Source organism: Mauremys mutica, chromosome 4 (assembly GCF_020497125.1).
Source record: "Mauremys mutica isolate MM-2020 ecotype Southern chromosome 4, ASM2049712v1, whole genome shotgun sequence".
NCBI classification, from domain to species: domain Eukaryota; kingdom Metazoa; phylum Chordata; order Testudines; family Geoemydidae; genus Mauremys; species Mauremys mutica.
In genome coordinates, this window is record NC_059075.1 from 98830308 (window position 1) to 98853176 (window position 22869).

The 22869-nt window shown below is 46.6% G+C and overlaps 1 protein-coding gene and 1 long non-coding RNA gene across 2 annotated transcripts in view; one reads left to right on the plus strand and one right to left on the minus strand.

Annotated features, from left to right (window-relative positions):
* Nucleotides 1-21864, minus strand: LOC123369687. The gene is made up of 3 exons (XR_006579119.1): nucleotides 21797-21864; nucleotides 8509-8629; nucleotides 1-380 (listed from the first exon to the last, which is right to left on the minus strand). It is a non-coding gene; the product is annotated as an uncharacterized LOC123369687 (long non-coding RNA).
* The window catches only part of TMEM41B (transmembrane protein 41B), a 17727-nt gene continuing 16698 nt past the window's right edge, over nucleotides 21841-22869 (plus strand). The window contains exon 1 of the mRNA XM_045015583.1: nucleotides 21841-22113. Within this exon, the coding sequence (XP_044871518.1) occupies nucleotides 22023-22113 (91 nt within the window). The 5' untranslated portion in view covers nucleotides 21841-22022. The remainder of the gene's footprint in view (nucleotides 22114-22869) is intronic.

Genomic DNA, 22869 nt, shown 5'->3' on the forward strand with positions numbered 1-22869 from the left:
TGTTTCATCTCTCCTCCCATCTATTCTGTTTCTTTATTCTGTTAATCTGCATGTGCTTCTCTGCTTCTTGGTCTTTGGCTTCCTCTGTATGTATTTTTGCCCTTTCTCTTCTGCATATATTTGCCAGGGACTTGGTTTCCTTCTCCCCCAACACGCTGCCTAAATGCCTAATAATCTTTCTCAAGCTCCGTCTTGCTGTACTGTCTAGCTCCGTTTTGCATGTGCTGTCTAGCTCCATTTTGCTGTAGATCACCACTTCTGATACTGGCTCTTGTTCCTATTTTTTCCTCTCTTTCTCCTCTTATGTAGAAAGAAGCTAGAAATGCTGTCTTCTCTTTCAATTCCATTCCAGCTCTTGAAGCCTCAGGATGCCTGCAGAACTAGTTGGAAACAAGGGGAGGAACCAGAAATACATGACCTGCTGACTGCAGGCCACTGGCCACAGGCTGACTACAAGTGCTCCATTGACCACAGTTGGGTAACTGCTGGTTTAGACTATATAAATGCTAAAAAATATTACTCACGACAATAAAGGAACATCTAATTGTAGAAAACCCACTTTAAAAAGCTACACTTGGGCAGGATATGACTGTAGGTTGGAAAAATCTACCCCGAAAATCCATCAGCTCTCTACCTTGACCAATGGTTGACTTGCTTTGGGATAATCTCACCACTGATAGGGTCAGTGGGCCAACAAGTGAACAACTGATTGCTCTGGGAAAGGGCCATGCAAAGTTTAAACACAGTCTACTGCTTCTGCCTGCCTCTATGACCACATAAACTGTATCCTGGGATGTGGCACTCCAGCTAATGTTTGTACTTCTTTTGCTATCACAGCTTAATGTGGGCTAAAATAGCATAACACTATGCTATGTGCCCCCTTCCCACCACTCCTCAGGCTTGGTGCTTCACAGGACCTAGGTGAAAGCCTATGATCTCTCCAGCATGCAGTACAGCTCTCCCTGTGCACATCAGCCCTGTCACTCAACATGCAGCAGATCTTAGCAGGGAGAGGTTGTGGGAGAATTGGTTTAGTGTAAACTTTAAAAGGGTTGGTGCACAGAGCACTGTTCAGCCAAATACATGGGAGATAGAGCAATGCATTCCTCAGTAATGGAATGTCCTAAGATATTGCATTGTATTAGGACGTTATGGGCCTGACTTTCAATTCAAGTTGTGGTTGCTCAACACTTCTGAAAATCTGGCCCTTTGTTCTTAGAATTTTTCCAGTATTGATAGTGCTTATTGCCATCTGGGTCACATCTCTTAAGAGAAAGAAAGTACAACTCTAGTGAGTCTGTGCTCCAGATAGTTAGCGAGTAGACATACTAGGCTTGCCAAACCCTCCAGGATTGCCCTGGAGCCTCCAGGAATTAAAGATTAATCTTTAATTAAAGATTATGTCTTCTGATGAAACCTCTGGGAATATCTCCAACCAAAGTTGGTAACCCTAAGACATACATATCCTTTTGGTAGCAAATGTTAGTTGATTCTTTGTTTTATGTGAATTGCTATAAGAATTAAAAAGCTAATTGTACTGCTGATTCCTTCTCCCTTTTCAGACCAAATGGTTTCACTAATTAGCACCAGAGAATCATCTGAGTTAGAATTTTATTCAGGGTAAAAAGTGAAAGATGGCAATGCTACTGTGTATTTAATCAACTGTCTTTGTAATAACTTTAGTTAACTGCAGCTCCTGCTGTTGACATATCCTGTCCATGCATACCAAGGCAGTGCCAGTACTGTGGTTTATTTTCTGTAAAGACTACATTACAAAGCTACTGTTGAGTAAATGAGGAAACTAAATTGGTTTCTGTTTAGGTCTCATAACCAACAGACTCATTTTTTGTGCGTCTTTTATTACACTTCCTCTCTCTTCAGTACTTAAGACTAGAACTGTGCAAGTCATTTTTGGTAAATAGATTTCTCTCTCCAACTTCTTTATTTGTTTGGGACACTCCCAGGAACCCATCTTAAAGGTTAATTAAAATAATATGAAGCTGCTTGTGTGGAAATGTTGAGAAGAACATAGCCTGTTTTAGCCTAATCCACTGGAGAGAAGAAGAATGCAGAGGGTAAATGCTTGTAGAAAATGAAAGAGCTCCCTGATTGGTTTGTTATAGCTTGGAATCCTTGCAGTCTGTAAACCAGATCATTCCTCAGCCCTGCTCAGTACAGCTGACAGGACAGGGACAAAAGTGACTTCAAACCACTTGCCTGCATTCTCAGTGGCGGATTTAGAGTTGCCCTGTGCTCAGCTTCTTTTTTGGACCCCCGCTCGGGACCCAGCCAAGAAAAAACATAAAAAACCATGGGGGTGCGGGGACTAGCCAGGAGTTAGGATGTGGGAGGAGGCTCAGGGTTGGGGCATGGGGTCTGGGAGAGAGTTGGGTGGAGGAGCGGGCTGGGGGTTGGGGTGCAGAGTCTGGCCAGGAGTTAGTGTGTGGAAGGGGGCTCAGAAGATTGGAGTGTGGAGCGCTTACCTGGGGCAGCTTCTGTTTGGTGCGAGGGGTGCAGGTGGATATGGAGGGGTGCAGGAGCTCCCGTTTGGTGCTCAGGGCGGGGGTGGGGGGTGCAGGAGTCAGGGTAGGGGATGTGGGTGAGGCTGTGTGTGTGTGGGGTGTGCAGGACTGAGGGCAGGGGGCTTGAGGGTGTGGGGACCACCACAGCCCCCTGCCCTAAGCGGCTCAGGGCAGGGGGCTGGTGTGTGTGTATGTAGGAGGCAGTGCGCGGGGATGGGGGCTCAGGGCTAGGGCAGTCCCAGTTGCGGCCGTTGAGTTACCTTGCCTGGCTGGCTGGTGGATGCGTCCCTGCCCTGCCGCTGCTCCTGTTCGCTGCCAAAGGGAGATGTGGCAGCAGCAGCACGTGAGGGCTGAGACCCCCTGGCCTGCCGCTCCCTTCCCCATGCCTTTTTCCAGGGGCTGCCAGCAGCAGTGCATGCCAGCGACTGCACCTGCACTGCCTGGTTTCCAGAGGAGCAGGGCAGCAGGACAGACTCTGACGGACGCCCCACCACGGGAGCGTGCCCCCAGCCGGCCCCTCACCTGCCTGCCTCACCTGGCTGCCAGCGCCAGCCAGCAGCAGGAGCCCATGGAGGCAACGGGAGCCCAGCTCACCGGCTGGGAGAACACACCACACGCTGCGCCTTCAGCACGCCTCTTAAACGGCTCCCTCCCTGCTCTCCCCCACAGCTTCTGCCCCCGCAGGGAGTGCTGGACAGTGCTGAGCTGCCTGGCCCTGGGGCCCCCTGTGGTTGGGGGGCCTCGTGCCAGGGCACTGTGCATTTAATTGTAAATCTGCCCTGTGCATTCTGATGCTTTAAATTCTGCCAGCTGCCACAGCCCATAAGGGTCTTCTCAGAGGAGCACCCCTGATACTCTTCATACAGTAGGGGCTGCAGGGTGTGGGGTACTAACCCAGCTCTATGCCACTTGGGGTTTCTCCATACTGGAGGAATCCACAACTTTCTAGACACGACAGCTTTACAAACCCTTTATGCTACCAGAGTGATGCAAAGGGACCTTACTGGGACCAAGGACGTGGCCATGTATCTTTTGGAAAAAGTGAGATTTTAGATGATAGGTGTATTTGTTTCAATCAGGGTAGCTCAGCTGAATTAATTTAACTTGACTGAAAATACCTTTGCAGACCCTGAATAGGCAGAGGTTGCTCAAACAATCTGAAAGATATTAAACTGCATCCATAGGGAAGTTAAAGGGATGAGGTTTAAATCCAAGTAAGCTAACTTCAATGAGCTAACTCAGTTAAAAACACACCTTTTTGCCTGTGAAGGCAGGACTTTAGAGACCTCAATGATGTGGGTGGGAAGAAACACCTGAAGAATGGGAAGGGAGATCATCTAATTCCTCCAAAGAGAGGATATGACTAAATTTGAATGTTGAGGTATGTTACTTTAAATAATTATCAGTTTAGCTATACACTAGATACAAACTTTGTGTGTGTGTGTGTGCGTGTGTGTGCGTGCTAGTCATGTTTAACCCTTGCCCAGAGTTAAACATGATTAGAGGCAAATGTTTGTGTCCTGGAACAAATCTTTATGTAGTGTTTACCCTGGAATTTACAATCGTGATAGTTAATGTGAAGATTACTAAAATCTCAAGTATAGACAAGTCCCAGATGGCTGGAAACTCACAACAGTGATTGCTTTCAAATAAAACAAAGACTTTTATCGTTTTGTGCCACTGACACTCAGTATTTTCCTTGCATTTGTTCTATGAGGTGTGATTTGGCCTCTGTTTGGGCTATTTCATCCAAGTTTTATAAAGGGAAATTTTCAGTTGTAGAGTGCCCTTGGGGCCTTTGGCTTTGGGGTGGCTAGTACCAGGTTAGTGTCAGCAGATGAGAATGAGGTGACAAAAGGACTTTACTGCATTTGGAAGATTTGTACTTTCATCTAATCAATGGCTACAGAATGGTTGGATGCTTTAAGCCTAGATAGTCTAGAATCCCTCCATTGTCTTTGGATCTGCTAAAGATTTTCTTCCTGCATTCATTCCCAGAACTTAGGTATTTGAGTCTGAATGGTGAGCTATGATGAGGTTATTTGCCCTTTGGCAGGGTGAGGTGGGTGGTTGTCTGGTGTTCCTTTAATTATTGGTAATTGTTGGTGTGTCCAGAGACCATTTGATGTTTCCTGGCCTGCAGTGGGAAGTCCCCTCCTCTCCTGATGTTTTAAAGGAGAGAGCTGTATTTTAGGGGATTTGATTTTCTGTTTTGGTAAAGTTTTGTGTGTCTGTAGTAAGGCCTGGGGGTGTGGGGGAAGGGGTTTGCACTGCTAGTAAAGTATGAGAGTGGGGGCTTCAAAGAGGTTTGGTTAGAAAGGTAGAGGTTCGTTCCTGGACACTTGTATCTTTTTCTGCTTGGCAACAGGATATAATGGCCCTAATCCTTCTTGCATTAAAACATAAGAAAGGGGAAGTCTAAGTAGAAAAGCTCCATGGCCAGTAGCAGCCTATACATAACCAGGGGTTTCCCCTCATGCAGATGGAAATTCTTAGCTGGCCAGGTAAGCAGCCTTTATGGTCCCTTTTGCACCAGAGTGCTAAAAAAAGGCTGTTTTAGAGCTGAGAATCTGGCCCCATATGTTTAGACATACTGTATTGTATGGCACATCAGAGCTACTATACATTATCAGTTTGTACTCTGCTTCTGTTTGATTAAACAGTAATGAAAAGCAAGTTAAATACACCTCTACCTCGATATAACACTGTCCTCAGGAGCCAAAAAATCTTATCGCGTTATAGGTGAAACTGCCTTATATCGAACTTGATTTGATCCACCGGAGTGCGCAGCCCTGCCCCCCCCCCCACCCGAGTGCTGCTTTACCACGTTATATCCGAATTTGTGTTATATCGGGTGGCGTTATATCGGGGTAGAGGTGTAATGATATGGGTGCCAAGAAAAAAACTGTCTGCCCTAATTTGTTATAATGTATATAGTGAGAAGAAAATATATTCCATAAACAAACTGCAAGGGGAAGAAATTCTGAGTGTCTGATTTTTGTAGTTCAGACTCAGCTGAATTTGATATGTGAAATCCTTAACCTCACTTGCTGTTTGATCCCTATTTCTCCATTTTCTCCTTGAGCACTGACTCACTTGAATAAAAGCTCTCTTTTATCTTTGGATATGGCTCCAAGACATTTTTAATCCTTTATTCACTACAAGAGAGGTGTTTATTGTGTTTATCTCCTTGATGGCACTTTTCTATTCATTTTTATCAGTGAATTCCACCCTGATTTCTCTTTTGTGTGGCTGCTGACTCACCAGTCTGTATCCTGAAACTCTTTAGCATGATCTAATGTAAATAGAAGGGATGAGCTCATCAAAACACACAAATCCCGTTCCTTGCAAATGCAAGTAGGGGATATCCCACGTACAGTTTATTTGGGGTATTTTATAATTTGAATAAATTCAGTCATAAAAATGCCAGAGGTTTAATTTCTGGCAGACATTTCTTATTGTTTACACAGTATTCTACATGTTTTAACTGCATTACAGACAAACGGGCAATTTAAGACAGATGAGGATATGTGAGCATCCTTAAAGAGTATTTTGCTGTACTAAAGATCTAGCTACTGGCTCTTGGAGAGACGGATTAACTACGCCCATGGTAAAAACTCTTCCACTGATGTAGAGAGTGTGTATGTTATGGCACTGTGCCATAGCTCTGCTGCTGTTGTAGCTGTAGTGTAGACATGCCTAGAATGTTGACCTGGCAGGGCCGGCTTTAGGAAGTGCGGGGCCCAATTTGAACAGTTTCGACGGGGCCCCGGCAGGGATGACTTTAAAAAAAAAAAAAAAACATGTAAAAAAACACGTGGGGCTTGTACTCACCGGGCGGCGTCCGAGTCTTTGGCGGCACTTCAGTGGCGGGTCCTTCAGTGCCACCAAAGACCTGGAGCGAGTGAAGGACCTGCCGCCAAAGTGCCGCCGAAGACCCAGAGCAAGCAAAGGACCCGCCGCCGAAGACCCGGAGCGCCGCCAGGTGAGTAAAAATTAAAAAGGCACCTCTAGCCAGGGAAGGGATTCTCACTGGGTGTGGGGCCCTCTTAGGCGCGGGGCCCAATTCGGGGGAATTGGTGGAATAGGCCTAAAGCCAGCCCTGTGACCTGGGTTACTGGTATAATAGTAGTGGTTTAAATTTACTCTTTGGGTTATACTGAAAAACATTTATGTGTAGATAAGGCCTTAAACTACAACAAAGCAGGGCACTCTCAATCTGAAATAAGTGTGTCAATGTAAGAAGGTTTCCACCGATTTAATTAAATCAGTTTCTAAAGCAATTTATTTAAATCTGTTCTCAAATGATCTGTGTATAGATCTGCCCTTAGGGAATTTACCTTCTAAAGAAATATGCTGTTATCAGAAGACTTCCCTATAGAAAAGCTGAATAGATGAATAAAGGTGACCTGAAAAGGAGTTTTTGTCCTTTTATGCTCATTTATTATGTACAAAAAAGCCTGCCTATTTTTTACTTTAGAAATATCAAGAACATCAAAGCTGGTCTTCACTGTTTTTCCTAGAAGTGGTCTCAGATACTTATTGTGAGTTTTCACACTTTAATTGAAGGAATGAAATGTGTCCACTGAAACATTAACAGAAACATCCTTTCAACCAAGATCTTGTCTGGATGAGGGCTATGCCTTGGCTGCAAAAAAGGTGCATTTTCACATTGCAATAACTATCTTGATACAAAATCCTAATGGAGATAGGGTGCAGGTAGTTTTTACCTCAGTGTAGTTAGTCAAGGTCAACCCTGTACACCCATCTGGTAATTTACCATCTAGGCTTTAACTCAAACAGTTTAGCATGTGGTAAAGGCTGTGGGGCAGATCATCGCCTGGTGTAGATTATCATAGATCCACTGAAATCAAATTTTTGTGCTGACAATTTACACCAGCTGAGGAACTGCCCAGCATACCTTGTCTAGACTAGACCTTTCATGTTCATTAGTACCTCTTAGCTAAAACATGCTAACATCACACCTTTAAATCCTACTCTAGACAAGGGCCAAGCGTTCATTATTAAGGCTAAGATTTTGTCACAGTTATTTTTAGCAAAAGTCATGAACAGACCATGGGCAATAAACAAAAATTAATGGAAGTCCATGACCTGCCTCTGACTTTTACTAAAAACAACGGTGACAAAATGGGGTCCCCCTTCCCTCCATGGCAGCTGGGAGCTCCAGCCCTACTGTCCCAGGGGCTGAAGCGGAAAATGTCAGGAGGTCTCTGGAAGTCATGGATTCTGTGACTTCTGTGACTTCTTTGACATAACCTTAGCTTTATTCATTATGCATTGGCATTAAATAGATGTTAACAAAAGTGAACAAAAACCACAGAGTTTTAAGCTGACTAAAAATCCCCTCAGCTCTCCAGTGATCAGCTTTCAGCCTTTTGTGGTATCAACATTTTACTAAATTCTTCAGTCACCAAAGAGTGATCCTGGTTAGACAAGACCTGAGGCCTGGCCTACACCAGGTAACTAGGTCAATTTAACTACATCTGTCAGTGGTCAGAAAAATCCTCACTGTGGCATAATTAAACTGACCTAAGTCCCTGTGTAGACAGTGCTAGGTTGACAGAAGAATTTTTCTGTTCTGGACCTAGCTACCACCTCTTGGGGTGGTTTATTATCTACAAAGATGGGAGGATCCCTCCTGTTAGCATAGGTAATGTCTACACTGAAGTGCTACAGTGGTGCTGCTGTTGTGGCGCAGCTGTGCTGCTGTAGCGTTTTAAATGTAGACAAGCCCTGAATGTCTTAAAAAAATAAAACAAAATCCTTTTATGGCTTCTTTATACATCAAAAAGAACCAAAAAAAGGGAGCAAGCCCATATTTTTCCCCTCTGGAGGTCACAAAGAAGCCATGACTAATTGATGGGAGTGGGAATAAAGGGCTCTGAAAATACAACTTGCCTCTACCTCTCAGGAAACAGTACCAACAAACAGCTGAGTATTGCTTCACATTTTGAAATTAACTTACATATGGTTAGTTAGAACCTTGAGGGATCAGGCCCTCTCTCTTCTTTATCTGACAGTCAGGAAACAGAGCTTAGTCTGTAACAATGTCAATGGTTCGGCCATCCAAGATATTCTCTACCTGCCTAAGAGAAGAAAAAAAACACATACATAAATTTGGTCAGGCGAAAGGTCCACTAAGGGAAGGCACAGTTTTTTTAATCTGATAAAAATAAAATGTTCCCTCCAACTACCCTCAAAGAGAGCTGTCCCATGTCTGACCATTTAGTCACCACCCTAGTAGTTGTCAAAATATTTTGTTTTTTTTCAGTGGTTCAGAAAAGCTTCCCCCATCCTTGAATAGATATATATAATTTGAGAAAACTCTCATATGTTCAGTTTAAAGCTAACTCACTAAGAACTTCTGGGGACATGTACATATTATATATGTATGGCATCTGCCAATGCTGAAACAGGCAATGGGCAAACTTGAAGCTTGTGGCAGGGTTTTATATTAATTCTGGAGGAATTAGAAGCAGCAGCAGGGTCAGAAAAGAAGTTGCATCTTGTGATTATATTAACAAACATGTACTCATGACATGCTCCTTGCTCCAGCTAGTCTCTGCCAAGGCCAGCTCTACCATTTTTGCTGCCTCAAGCCAAAAAAAAAAAAAAAAGCCACTTGGACTGCTGCCCGAACTGCCGAAGCAAAACAAAACAACAACAAAAAAACCAACGCCCGGACTGTGCCGCCCCAAGAATGGACGGAATGCCAACTCTTAGCATGTGCCGCCCCAGGCACGTGCTTCCTCCGCTGGTGCCTGGAGCCGGCCCTGGTCTCTGCATAATTGCAATGCAGCATGTGTTACATACCATGTGGTACACTGAGCGAGACTTAGCAGACAGGAGAGGCTTTGTGTAGTAAAGAACACAATTTAATTCTATAATGCACTTTGAAGATATGCATGTGTATTATACTATGGGATAACTGTAAACAGTAACTGTTTTCAGTCCCTATTATTCCCAGTGGATTGTGGAGCAAAGCCATTCACAACATTGGCTACCTTAACCATCTTAGTCTAGAAAGTTGTCTTGGCCACTTACTGATTTATAGTTAGCCATATTTTTCTCTCTCCTAACTTCATCAGAGATTACCAACTTTGATAGTATTGTTTCAATCGTTGTCCTATTTACATTAAGTTTAATCAAATTTAATTAATGTCTTCATTTACTTTATTTATTATTTACAGTTTGAGCCTTCAGGATCCTTCCCAAGGCAGATGTTCTGTTTTTGAATATTACACAGAGTTTCTGCCTATGGTGCTAGGAATGGGCATTCTGTTTGGCTAAACATTTAAGTTATGACATCAAGTATATCTGAATCTCCACTGACAATTTCTGTGTGTAGTAAAATAGCTAACAGATTTACCTCAGAAGTACCAAAAAGAGCATAAAATAGACAAGGTAGAGAGTGCTATTATTAACTAATTATGACAATTAGCACTTATACAGTATTTTTCAACTTCAGAGTGATCTTCACAACACAATACTGAGGCAGATTAGTAAGTACTGTTATCCCCGGTACAGAGAGCCTTCCAAGAAGAAAATATAATGTTCAATGGTTAACTTTTTTCATATTCCTTGGAATTCCAAGGAGGGAGGAATAGTCCATTAATTGGATTATTAACATTACAATTTATTTTTAGTTGTTTCAATGACCACTACTACTCTGAGGCAATGCCAAGTAGTTGATGGGCACAGCATCTGGGATCACAAATGGTCAACTTTATATCTGCATCACATCCTGGGGTGACATATACCCAGTCAATATGGAGATAGTTGAAATCCTCCCTTATTATTGAGGTTTCTATTTTTAAAGCCTCTCTAACCTCTCTGCATATTTCACAATCATCATCACCATCCTGGTCAGGTGGTCGGTAGTATATTTCTACTGCTATATTCTTAATTATTCAAGCATGGAATTTCTATCCATAGAGATTCTATGGTATAGTTTGAGTCATTTAAGATTTTTCCTCTATCATGATCTAATGTGACCCGATATATCACAAATTTGTATAGAACCCGGTAAAGCAGTGCTCCAGGGGGAGGGGGGGGGGGCTGCGCGCTCCGGCGGATCAAAGAAAGTTCAATATAACGCGGTTTCACCTATAACGCGGTAAGATTTTTTTGGCTCCCAAGGACAGTGTTATATCGGGGTAGAGGTGTATATCTGACTCTATGCTTTCTTTCACATGTAGTGCCACATCCCCACCAGAGTGACCTACACTGTCATTTGTATATATTTTGTACCCTGGTATTACCGGGTCCCCTTGATTGTCATTATTCCACCAAATTTCTGTGATGCCTATTATATCAGTATCTTCATTTAATATCAGGTACTGAAGTTCACCCATCTTAGTATTTAGACTTCTAGCATTTGTATACAAGCACTTATAAAAATTGTCACTTTGTAGTTGTCTGCCTTCATGTGATGTAATTGAATGGGACTCTTTTTCATTGACTGTTTCTCTTCAGTTCCTAACTGTACTTCACCAGCTTCTATCCTCACCTCTTTACTAGGATATAAAGATTCCCTGTTAATAGATCTTCCCCTATGGGATGTCTCTGTTCAACCATGTGCTTCTTCTTACCTATCAACTTTTCCTCAGCCCGTAATTTATAGACTCCTCTATGACCTTCTTAATTTTACATGCCAGTAGTCTGGTTCCATCTTGGTTTAGGTGGAGCCCATCCTTCCTGTATAGACTGCTCCTTTCCCAAAAGGTTCACCAGTTCCTAATATACCTAAACCCCTCCTCCCTACATCATTGTCTCATCCAGGCACAGAGACTCTGCAATTCTGACTAACTTGGCCTTGCACGCGGAACTGGAAGCATTTCAGATAATGTACCATGGAGGTTCTGGACTTTAATTTCTTCCTTGCAGGCTAAACTTGACCTTCAGGATCTCTCTCCTACCTTCCCTATGTCATTGGTACTTACATGTACCATGACCATCAGCTCCTCCCTGGCAATTGCACTTAATTCTTCCTAGATGTCTCGAGACATTCACAACCTTTGCCTCCAACAGGCAGTTCACCATGAGGTTCTGCCGGTTATCACAGACCCAGCTATATTTCTAATGGTTGATTCCCCCCAATTCCCTCCCCTAGAGAGATATCCTCAGTGTGAGAGGATGCCATGACATCATCTGGAGGGAAGGTCCCAACTAGGGTGACCAGACATCCCGATATTATTGGGACTGTCCCAATATTTGGGGGCTTTGTCTTATACAGGAACCTATTACCCCTGCTCCCTGTACCGATTTTTCACAGTTGCTACCTGGTCTCCCTAATCCTAACTATGGGATTGTTTTCCTCCTCGCCAGTTTGATGTTCTCCTTCCCCGAGATTTTCATCATCCTCAACAGCACAGACGCTGTCAGACTGGGGGTGGGCCAGCTCTATTGTGTCCCAGAAAGTCTCATCTATGTATCTCTCTGTCTGTCTTAGCTCCTCCAGTTCAGCCATTGTGGTCTCAAGAGCCCATACTTTGTCTCTGAGGGCTATGAATTCCTTGCAGTGAATGTACACATACGTGACCTGCCCACAAGGTAGGTAATCATACATGCTGCATTCAGTGCAATAACTCTAAGGTCACTCTTTCATAAGGGGAGTGGGTGGGGCAGGGGAAATTAATGAGCCCCTAGTAAAGATGGCTGACATTTTCTATTGTTTCCAATGGAACTGAAACCACATGCTGCCCTCAGGGAACACGGCCATTCTAGAGCTATATCCCTAAAGTCTTCACACATATAATTCTTCAAACCTGGCAGTGTGTGATGTAAGTAAGCAAAATGGGTAACAAATGACCAAAAAGTGGAACACTTGGCTAATGTATGTCACACCATAATTGACAGAATATAATGTTTTTAACTATGAAATGTGTTGTTAATGATGTTTTCTTATGTCAATTTAATAAAGATTTTTTAAAAAGGAAGAAAAAAGGGAGAAACAGAAATTCCATCATACACAAGCTTATGGACCCCCTCCTCCACTGTTTTAAATTCTGGATTGTGTGTACTGCAGCAAAGGCATTGTTGAGTCTGAACTTTTTATGAGTTTAAACTTAATCCAGACTTGATGTCTCTATCTGAAACTTTTAATCAAAACTCTGACCTGCGAACTACTCATGACACCTCCCCCTCCCAATAAGTAGCCATCTCCTCCTTTGTCTTTTCTAATTTACATTTTAACCTGTTTTATCCTGTAGAATCTTGATTGATTATGCATGACCATTATGATCTGTTAATCACTTTGTTTACTTCTGTGTATAAACATTGATGCTCACCCCTAATAAACTTGCATCCGAAGAAGTGAGCTTTAGCTCACGAAAGCTCATGCTAAAATAAATTTGTTAGTCTTTAAGGTGCCACAAGTACTCCTGTTTTTTTTGCGGATACAGACTAACACGGCTGCTACTCTGAACCCTAATAAACTTGCCACACTTACTCCGAAGCTTTTTTGTAAGCTAAGGATGGTGTGAGCCCGTTGATCAACGAATTGTTGTCTGGTCTCTGACAGATTTCTGAGCCCCATACCAACTCCGCACAAACTCGGGTGCTGGAGAGGTAAGTAAGGACTTGCTTTTTACCTAACAATTTGGGGGCTCGTCCGGGATTTCCTTCTGGTGCGGTGCCTCTGTCCAGTGGCCAGACCACTCACATACGAATTAGCAGGCGCCACGGGAGATTTCTCCCAGCCAATTCAATATTGAGGGGTCGTGTACTGGACAGCAGGATAAACGCCAGTTGGAGGGCTCCTGTCAGACACCATGGGTCAAGGGACTAGCGTGCCTCTTGAGAGTCCGCTGGGGATTGTAAATAAGTTATGGAATGAAGGGAAACTCCCAGTACAGACAGGAATGTCTAGGAGGAAGTTGTACACACTGTGTGTAAGGAATTGGACTGGGTATACCGCGGTATTGGCCGACCTGGAGATGAGGTGGCCTTCGTATGGCTCTTTCGAACAGGCTGCCTTAAGAGGAGTAAGGAGCCAGATCGAAAAAGACCATCCGGGACAGTTATGTTACTGGTTTTGTTGGGACACAGCAGCAGAGCTGTGGAAATCTTTAAAAATTATGGCAGTCAGGTATTCTCCCAAGAGTGAACCCCCTCCATGTTATTTCGATGAAGGGTGTAAACCACGGCGTGTTTTAACTCGTCAGTTGGTCCCCACTGCACCTGCCCCTATTCCTCCGCAAGGGGACTCTCTCCAGAGCGCAGAGGGGAATCTGCAGGACTCCAAATTGGAATCTCTGCAGAGGGATAAGGAGGAATTGGAGGGGCACACCTCGGAAGGAGTTTTGCATGGGAGAAAGAAAGGGAAAGTAGTAAAAAGAAAGAGAAAAAGGAAGAATATAAGTTGATGGCTTTAGCTTTTCGCGGTGGTATTCGAGGCAGAAGCCGTGGCCGTGGCAGGGAATTTCAGGGTGCTCGGGGAAGAGGGTCCTGGCAACCCCAGCCACCAGGAAATTGTTTTCAGTACGGACAGCCCGGTCACTTTAAACGTGAATGCCCCTGGGGACGCCCAGAGGGTCCGGTCGCATCCGCAGATACTTACACCAGGGACAAATACACCCCTGCACCACCAGCCCAGCCCGTTCCTCAGGCCTGGATCAACTACGGGCAACAGCAGCAGCTGCAGCAAACTCAGCCTTCTCAATGACGGTACCCCGGGGGCGAAGGCAAACAATGTGATGGTCTTATTTCCTTAATGTCTTTAGCCGGCTCCTTCCTCACTTTCTCCCCTCCCAGCAAAGAGCCTCGTCTAACCCTTTCAGTCCAAGGACTGCCTGTCTCTTTCCTCATTGATACTGGAGCTACTTTCTCTCTTTTAAATCATGCCCCCTCTCCCTGGCTATCCTCTGAGGTTAAAACTGCAACTGGGGTGGAAGGCAACCCACAGTCTCTGGGACTCACTTTGCCTCTAAATGTTATTTATGCTGATAAATGTTTTTTCTCACCGTTTTCTTTTTTCCCCAGCTTGTCCGATCCCTTTGATGGGCCGGGATTTACTCTGTAAGCTTGAGGCTACTTTAACCTGCACTCCTGAAGGGGTAGGATTATTGATGACAGTGTTAGGAGATTCGGCCCCAACTCAGGGTAATTGGGAAACCCCCCCTCTCTCTCCCCTGACCTCACTGACTTGCCTTTAACCCTCTGGGGAATTTCTGACACTGATGTTGGCCTGCTCCTTTCGGCAGAGCCAGTAAGGATTCAAGTGAAGCCCTCCTTAGCCCCCCCGTCAGTCCCCCAATACCCCCTGTCGCTGGAAGCCCGGGAGGGCATCCGCCCCATTGTCGAGGGATTCATTGCACAAAAGCTAGTCCGCCCTCAGCGCACTCCCTGTAATACCCCTATACTGCCTGTCAAAAAGCCTCCTAAAAAGGACGGAGACCCTATTCGTTGGCGCTTTGTACAGGATCTACGGGTTATTAATCAGTATGTGGTCCCTCTTCATGCAGTAGTTCCTGATCCAGCTACTATCATCAGCCAAATCCCCTGGGATGCTGAGTGGTTCACTGTTATTGACTTAAAATCAGCCTTTTTCAGCATTCCTGTGCACCCAGACTCTCAATATCTCTTTGGTTTCACCTGGGAGGGACAAAGTTATGTCTGGCAACGACTTCCTCAAGGCTACAGAGACAGCCCCACGATTTTCAGCCAATGCCTCCGCCACAACTTGGAAGGCTTCACCAGTCCGCAGGGATCCACGTTAGTCCTATACGTAGATGACATCCTACTAGGTAACCGCGAAGAAGCCGCCCTCCGCATCGATGGTAAGGCACTTTTATTATACCTACACACCAGAGGCCACAAGGTAGACCCTAACAAGATTCAGTGGGTCTCACAGAAGGTCCGATATCTGGGCTTCCTGTTAACCCCAGAGGGGAGACAAATGGACCCAGTCCGCATAAAGACTATCCAAAACTGCCCTCTGCCAAACACTAAGAAACAACTTCGAGGTTTCTTAGGATTAATTGGCTTCTGTCGCCCTTGGTTGCCGTCCTGCGGGGAGTTGAGCAAACCGCTCCACCGACTCACTGCTAACCTTGCTCCTGACCCTTTGCAGTGGTCCCCAGACACGATTCAAGCCTTTCAGTTACTCAAGGACAGTGTGGCCTCCTCCATGTCTCTCCGCCCCCCCCAATTACAGCAAACCCTTTCACCTTTTTGTCCACGAGAGGGGCGGAATTGCTAGTGGCGTCCTTACCCAGCTGAGCGGGCCCCACCATTTCCCGCTTGCTTTTTACTCCCAGCAGATCGACCCTGTCGCTCAGGGAACCCCATCCTGCACCCGGACTCTGGCAGCAGCTGCCCTGCTGATCACAAAGGCAAAGAGCCTGACCCTGGGTCATTTTACCACGGTCTGGACCTCTCATGCCTTGTCAGCCCTTCTGCGTAGGGGCACGACCCAAGTCTTTTCGGCCCATCGTCAGCAGCAGCTAGAGGCCGAACTCCTAGAAGACACTAACCTAATTTTTGAAAGGTGTGGGCCCCTTAATCCAGCTACCTTGCTTCCTGACCTGCCAGTCCTCCAGGATCAGCACAACTGTGTGGAAGTAGTTCATAGCATCTTACAGATAAAGAACAACCTGTTTGACGTGCCACTGGACAACCCTGATTGCATCCTCTTCTCGGACGGAAGCTCCTTCTATGTTAATGGCAAGCGTTTCACCGGTTATGCAGTCACCTCTGAATGGGACATTCAAGAGGCCGCCTCACTGCCAGGCAACTGGGGAGCCCAAGCCGCCGAACTCTATGCCCTGGCCCGAGCTTGCCAGTTGGCCGCTGGTAAGACCGTTACCATTTTTACTGATAGCAAGTATGCTTTTACCCTGTACTGGTACCCGCTGCTGAACTACAGTCGTGGGAAAGCCTCGGAGCCACTCTGGTCAAAGGGACCTGGCTTATGCCGGATGGCCGAGCCTGCCTCCCTCGCTCCACATACCCCGTGGCAATTCGCTGGCACCATGATAAGGGGGGTCACTACGGCACGCACGCCCTTGTGGACAGCATCGCTCGCTTTTGGTATGCTCCAGGCATTCAACCCTACTGCCTGTCAATAGTGAAAGCATGCAGCACATGTCAGCGTAATGAACCTGCTCCGCCTCTTAACAAAATTAAGGGTGAAAAACCTCCGCCTGCTGCTCCATTTCAACATCTTCAAATTGACTTTGCAGATATGCCAAAGGCTTTTGGGAAAAAGCACCTCCTTGTTTTGGTTTGCCCTCTGACTTCATGGGTCGAAGCTTTTCCTACTGCTAATTGTACTGCTGCCACAGTGGCAAAGATCCTCCTTAAAGACATTGTACCCCGTTTTGGCGTCCCTCTCATACTTGATTCAGATCGGGGACCCCACTTTACTGGTAATGTCCTTGGCCGTTTAAAACAAGGACTGGGCATTTCACACTCCTTTCATACACCCTACCACCCCCAGTCTAGCGGAAAAGTTGAGCGTATAAATAGGGAACTTAAGCTTACATTGGCTAAATACTGTCAGGAAACAGGGTTAAACTGGCCTCAGTACTTTCCTTGGTCCTATTTCACCTTCGTACTCGCCCAACCCGTGTATTGGGATTATCCCCCTTTGAACTGCTCTATGGACACCCCCCTTTCAAAGGCGGGGCGCTACCACGTGCTGATGTTTCACTATTGGGAGGGGATCATATGACCGCGTGCCAGTTTCTCTCCCTACAGGCTCGCCTCCGTACCCTTTGGAAAGCGATCCACCCGTTCCAACCAGGGGACTTCGTCTGGGCCAAAAAGTTCGTTCGTGTCGACACCCTCCAGCCGAGGTTTACTGGACCCCACCAGGTTCTTTTAACAACCCAGACTGCAGTGTTCCTGGAAGGATGCAAATCCTGGATCCACCACTCCCACGTCAAGCCAGCCGTAGTGGACCACAGTGACGGACCAGCAGCTCTTGCCACCACTGAGGATACTGCCTCTGACCAGTGGACCAGCTTACCTCTTTCAGACATCAGACTTAAATTGACTCGAAAAAATGAGAGGACCTTTTATTCTGACAACTGTATGTTTTTTATTATGCCTTTTTAGTTTATTTTCTGCTTATGAAGATAATGCTTTTATTAGATATTCCCACAAGGTTAAAACTCGTATTTTAGGAAATAGAAGTAATTGCTGGGTATGTACTCAATTTCCAGTAAATGCAGAACAGGGACTCCCCTTCACACCCATTCCCCTGACTACTGCTAATATGACTTGGATGCCATCGGCTAAAGTAAAAGATCCAGTCCAACACAATCTTACATGGGACAAAACAGGAGTGCCAATTAACAGATATCTCAGGGTAACCAATCAGACAGGATCACTGTGTTTTGTTAAAGAAAAGGGGTCAACTTTTGTGGGAACCAGTAAATGCAATATGTATTTTAATGGCACCGCCTTTAGTAAAAATCTTGGCTTCAAGCCTTGTGCATCCCACTTATCCCATATGTGGATCCCTCACCCCGATACAACTTTTTCATGGGTGGGCAAGCCTTCAGAGTCAGCTTTTAAGAAGCCCTGCTCAGATCACGAGGGTGTCCAACTAATTGTTAAGGGATATACGATTGCCTTCTACAACTGCTCAAGCAGTACTACACTGCACTTTGAAAACACCACTACCAAATTGTGCCTCTGCGGTTCGCACAACGACCCCTCTGCGTTACCAGGGGAACAGTGGTCCAACGGGTGGTGGGTTACCTCCTACTTTGAGAAATGGAATACCCGAAACGCAATGTATGGAACATACTGGGTGTGCGGGCCCAAAGCTTATTACTTTCTCTCCCCTGATTGGGCAGGGTCATGTTATTTAGCGTGGCTCACACCGCCTTCTCGCATCTCCCTCACCCCCCCCATTTCCCCCACGTTCGTAACATCCGTGAAACCTTCAGAGATATTAATATCCGTGATGGTTTGTCGTGGCAGCGGTGGGCTGGTCTTATTAGCTTGAGGGGTGGTGTCATCCGTCTACAGGGACTACTAGAATCTTTAACCAATGAAACTGCGACCCTATTTGAGAATCAGGCCGGGGAAATGTCCCAGCTGCGCCAGTTAGCTTTGCAAAACCGAATGGCTTTAGACATAATGTTAGCAGCCCAAGGAGGAACTTGCGCCCTCATAAATGAAGAATGCTGTGTTTTTGTAAACGACACCTACCCTGACACTTTTCAACGTACCAAACATCTAAGGGAAATGGCTAAGAACTACTCCTCTGGCCAGCCACCTTATGATTGGTGGGGAGCCTTATGGAATTGGCTGCCTGGATTTGGGTGGGTTAAAAAACTCTTGGTGGGTATTGTTGGGGCCATAGTAATCCTTATAATACTGTGTTGCTGTATTCAGTGTGTCCCCTCCCTCATAAACTCATGTGGGTCAGTTTATTCTTTTCCTACTTCAGCCAAAGGCCTTACTCTCTTCGAGTTGGCCCAGGCTGAAATTGCCAAGCGGCCCTTGGCTCCTTAAAATGGGGTGTAGCTTTTGGTAAATAGTTATCCCAAAGCTACAAATGGAGGAATGTTGAGTCTGAACTTTTTATGAGTTTAAACTTAATCCAGACTTGATGTCTCTATCTGAAACTTTTAATCAAAACTCTGACCTGCGAACTACTCATGACACCTCCCCCTCCCAATAAGTAGCCATCTCCTCCTTTGTCTTTTCTAATTTACATTTTAACCTGTTTTATCCTGTAGAATCTTGATTGATTATGCATGACCATTATGATCTGTTAATCACTTTGTTTACTTCTGTGTATAAACATTGATGCTCACCCCTAATAAACTTGCCACACTTACTCCGAAGCTTTTTTGTAAGCTAAGGATGGTGTGAGCCCGTTGATCAACGAATTGTTGTCTGGTCTCTGACAGATTTCTGAGCCCCATACAAACTCCGCACAAACTCGGGTGCTGGAGAGGTAAGTAAGGACTTGCTTTTTACCTAACAGCATCTATCATTTGATCTAAAGGGATAACTGTTATTTGTCAGCCCTCCATGAGGCTGTGACATTCCCTTTACCAGTGGTTTATACAACTATTTGCTCAAAAGCAGTGGAATGTTGGGGCTTCACATTTCTGGGTTTTGCTCCTGGATCTGAGATGGGAATGTGGATTACAATTAGAGGCACAAACAAATAGCTAAGGCCATAGATTTGGGATGTTCAAGCCTGAAAGGCAGTATGACAGAGATTTGGGTCTACCATAGTAGAAACTTGGGTTCTAGTCCCAAATCTGCTAGAAGCCATTTTGTGCAACCTCTCAATCAACTACTTGTAAAATGAAGAAATGATACTTGCTGCCTCCAAGTTTAGTTAGGCTATTAATGATTATGAAATACATAGAAAAATAGACAGTAATGCACAGAAGTGAGATTTTAAGTAATGGTTTCCTGACTCCCCACTCAGGGCATCTTCCCCTAGGCTAAAAGGTATTTGAATGGTGATCTATGTCTGCTATAGTTATGGGAGCAAGAAGTCCTACTCTTTCAGTGAGTGGTGTGAAGTGGCTAGTAGCACACTTGGAAAGGGCACTGTTCCCTATCCAAAACGAGCAGGTTGAGATTGTGAGATTTAGGCTTTTGGTTTGAAGTCATAGGACAGCTTTCTGGCACAAAGATCCCTTGATGGACTAAACAGGATGTGGAGATAGATCCTTTTCAGAGGAGGACCACCCAGAAAGGTATGGACATAAATCCAACGTACTAGGCCTGAGAAGTGCTATCCTCTTTTGGATTCCCTAGGGACTATGCTAGGGCCTACTTTGTTGTAACTGTTTAGTCAACAAATTTTTCTACCAGTTAATTATCCTATTGTTTAAGTTACACATATAAGTGCTTTTTGGAACTCACCAGCTGCTAAGGGCTTAAAGTGCTGTCCCTCCAGTCATGGTACACTTAGCACTCCACCAAGTAACTATCCCACAGATTCTAAGGCCAGAAGGGACCATTGAGATCATCTACAGCAGGGGTCCCCAACCCCCGGTCCGCGGCCTCTTAGAAACTGGGCCGCGAACCGACCCAGTGAACCTCCCGCAGGCATGCCTGCGGGAGGTCTACCCGAGCCGCGGGACGAGCGCTCCCTCCGCAGTCATGCCTGCGGGAGGTCCGCTGCTCCCGGGGCTCCGGTAGACCTCCCGCAGGCATGACTGCGGACGGTTCGCTGGTCGCGCGGCTCAGCCAAACCGCCCGCAGGCGTGCCTGCGGGAGGTCCACCGGCTCCGGTTGAGCTGCCGCAGGCGTGCCTGCGGGCGGTCCAGCTGAGCCGCGCGACCAGCGAACCGTCCGCAGTCATGCCTGCGGCAGCTCAACCGGAGCCGGTGGACCTCCCGCAGGCACGCCTGCGGGCGGTCCGGCTGAGCCGCGGGACTAGCGCTCCCGACCGGTCCCTGGTCCTCAAAAGGTTGGGGACCCCTGATCTACAGTACTCTGACCTCCTGTATAAATCAGGCCTGAGCATATATTCAAAGTAATTCCTGACTGACCTAGAGCACAACTTTTAGACATCTAGATTTAAAAATTGCCAGTGAAGGAGAATCCACCACCAGCTTTGGTAAGTTGTTCCAGTGGTTAATTACCCGCATTGTTAAAGGAGACCCTGTATTCCCATATTTATTGACTCCTTCTCTGCATTACTATATTTACTGGGTTAAAACACAATGAGCTCTGGTTGAGACAGTGTGCTACCAAGTATAGCAGTTAAACATTCAACCTCAGCTGAGCATTACCATACTTAACTGCATGATCGTATTTATTGCGCTAGACACACAGCCCTGCCTTACTGTTATATTCAATAGGCTAAACAGGGTACCATATATACTCAATTCTAGCTGGACACGCAATTCTAGCTGGACATTACCGTATATATTGAAGTCTCACCTTGAGGTATAACCCATGTTTAATGGGTTAATCAGGAAGACCCGGCTCAGTTTATCCTCAGTTTTAGATTATTTATTGGGTTAAGCATTAAACACGCACTGATCTAAGCTTTACTGTTTTCATGTTGGGAAGCGGGAACAGTGAAATCTAGATGTGCGCTGCCATATTTAATGGACTAAACGCACCCATGATTGGGCGTTAGCATAAGCTGAAACATGCAACTCACCCTGTTTTACAGCATATATTGAGTGGGCACCTACCCGCCCCCCCGGGGGGATTACCGTATTTACATGGTTGAACACAGTCTTGATTTAGCGTTACCACAGTTAAGTGTTTGTCGTAATTAACAAGTTAAAAACGCAAACCCTGCTTGGCGTTACCGTATTTAGCAGTTAAACGCGGAGCTCTCTCCCTGAGGGCCCAAGCGAGCGCGGCGGTTCGTTCGGGCGGGCGAGGAGCGAGCATGCGCCGTGTGGGGCCTTGGTGGGGTGACTGGAGCGACGGGTCCCGCCTCCTCTCGCGGCTCTTGGTGCCGGGGAGGCCTGGGCTCGCCTGGCTGGGCCTGTGTCTCGTCGCCGGGCGTCCGGCTCCTGGCAGCGCGGGGCCATGGCGCAGCGGAGAGCGGCGGAGCGGGGCCCCGGCGAGCTGGCGAGCGCCCGGCCCCAGCAGCAGCAGCAGCAGCAGCAGCGCATTGAAGGTGCCGCCCTGCCTGGGGCCGGGGGGCGGTGTGAGCAGCGGGGCCGCTGCTGGGGGCAGGATGGGGTCCGTGTCCGGGGAGGGGGCAGGGAGAAGCGCTCTGGGGTCAGTGTCTGGGGAGAGGACACGGAGGGGGGCGGTTTGGGGGCAATGGGGGCAGGGAGAAGGGCTCTGGGGTCAGTGTCTGGGGAGAGGACACGGTGGGGGTGGGGGGTAGGGAGAAGGGCTCTGGGGTCAGTGTCTGGGGAGAGGACACGGAGGGGGGCGGTTTGGGGGCAATAGGGGCAGGGAGAAGGGCTCTGGGGTCAGTGTCTGGGGAGAGGACACGGAGGGGGGCGGTTTGGGGGCAATAGGGGCAGGGAGAAGGGCTCTGGGGTCAGTGTCTGGGGAGAGGACACGGAGGGGGGCGGTTTGGGGGCAATAGGGGCAGGGAGAAGGGCTCTGTGGGCTCAGTGTCTGGAGAGAGGACACGGGGGGCGGGTGGGGGGTAGGGAGAAGGGCTCTGGGGTCAGTGTCTGGGGAGAGGACACAGAGGGGGTCGGTTTGGGGCAGTGGGGGGCAGGAAGAAGGGCTCTGTGGGGTCAGTGTCTGGGGAGGGGGCAGTGTGGAGGTTGTCATGGGAGGGGCACTGTCCGGTCAATGTGTGGGGTGGGGACACTGAGATGGGGTTGGTTTGGGGCAAAGGGAGGGGCTCTGCAAGGTTGCTATTTGTGGAGGGGCACTGAGGGGAGGTAGGATTGGGAGCAGTGGGGGGTAG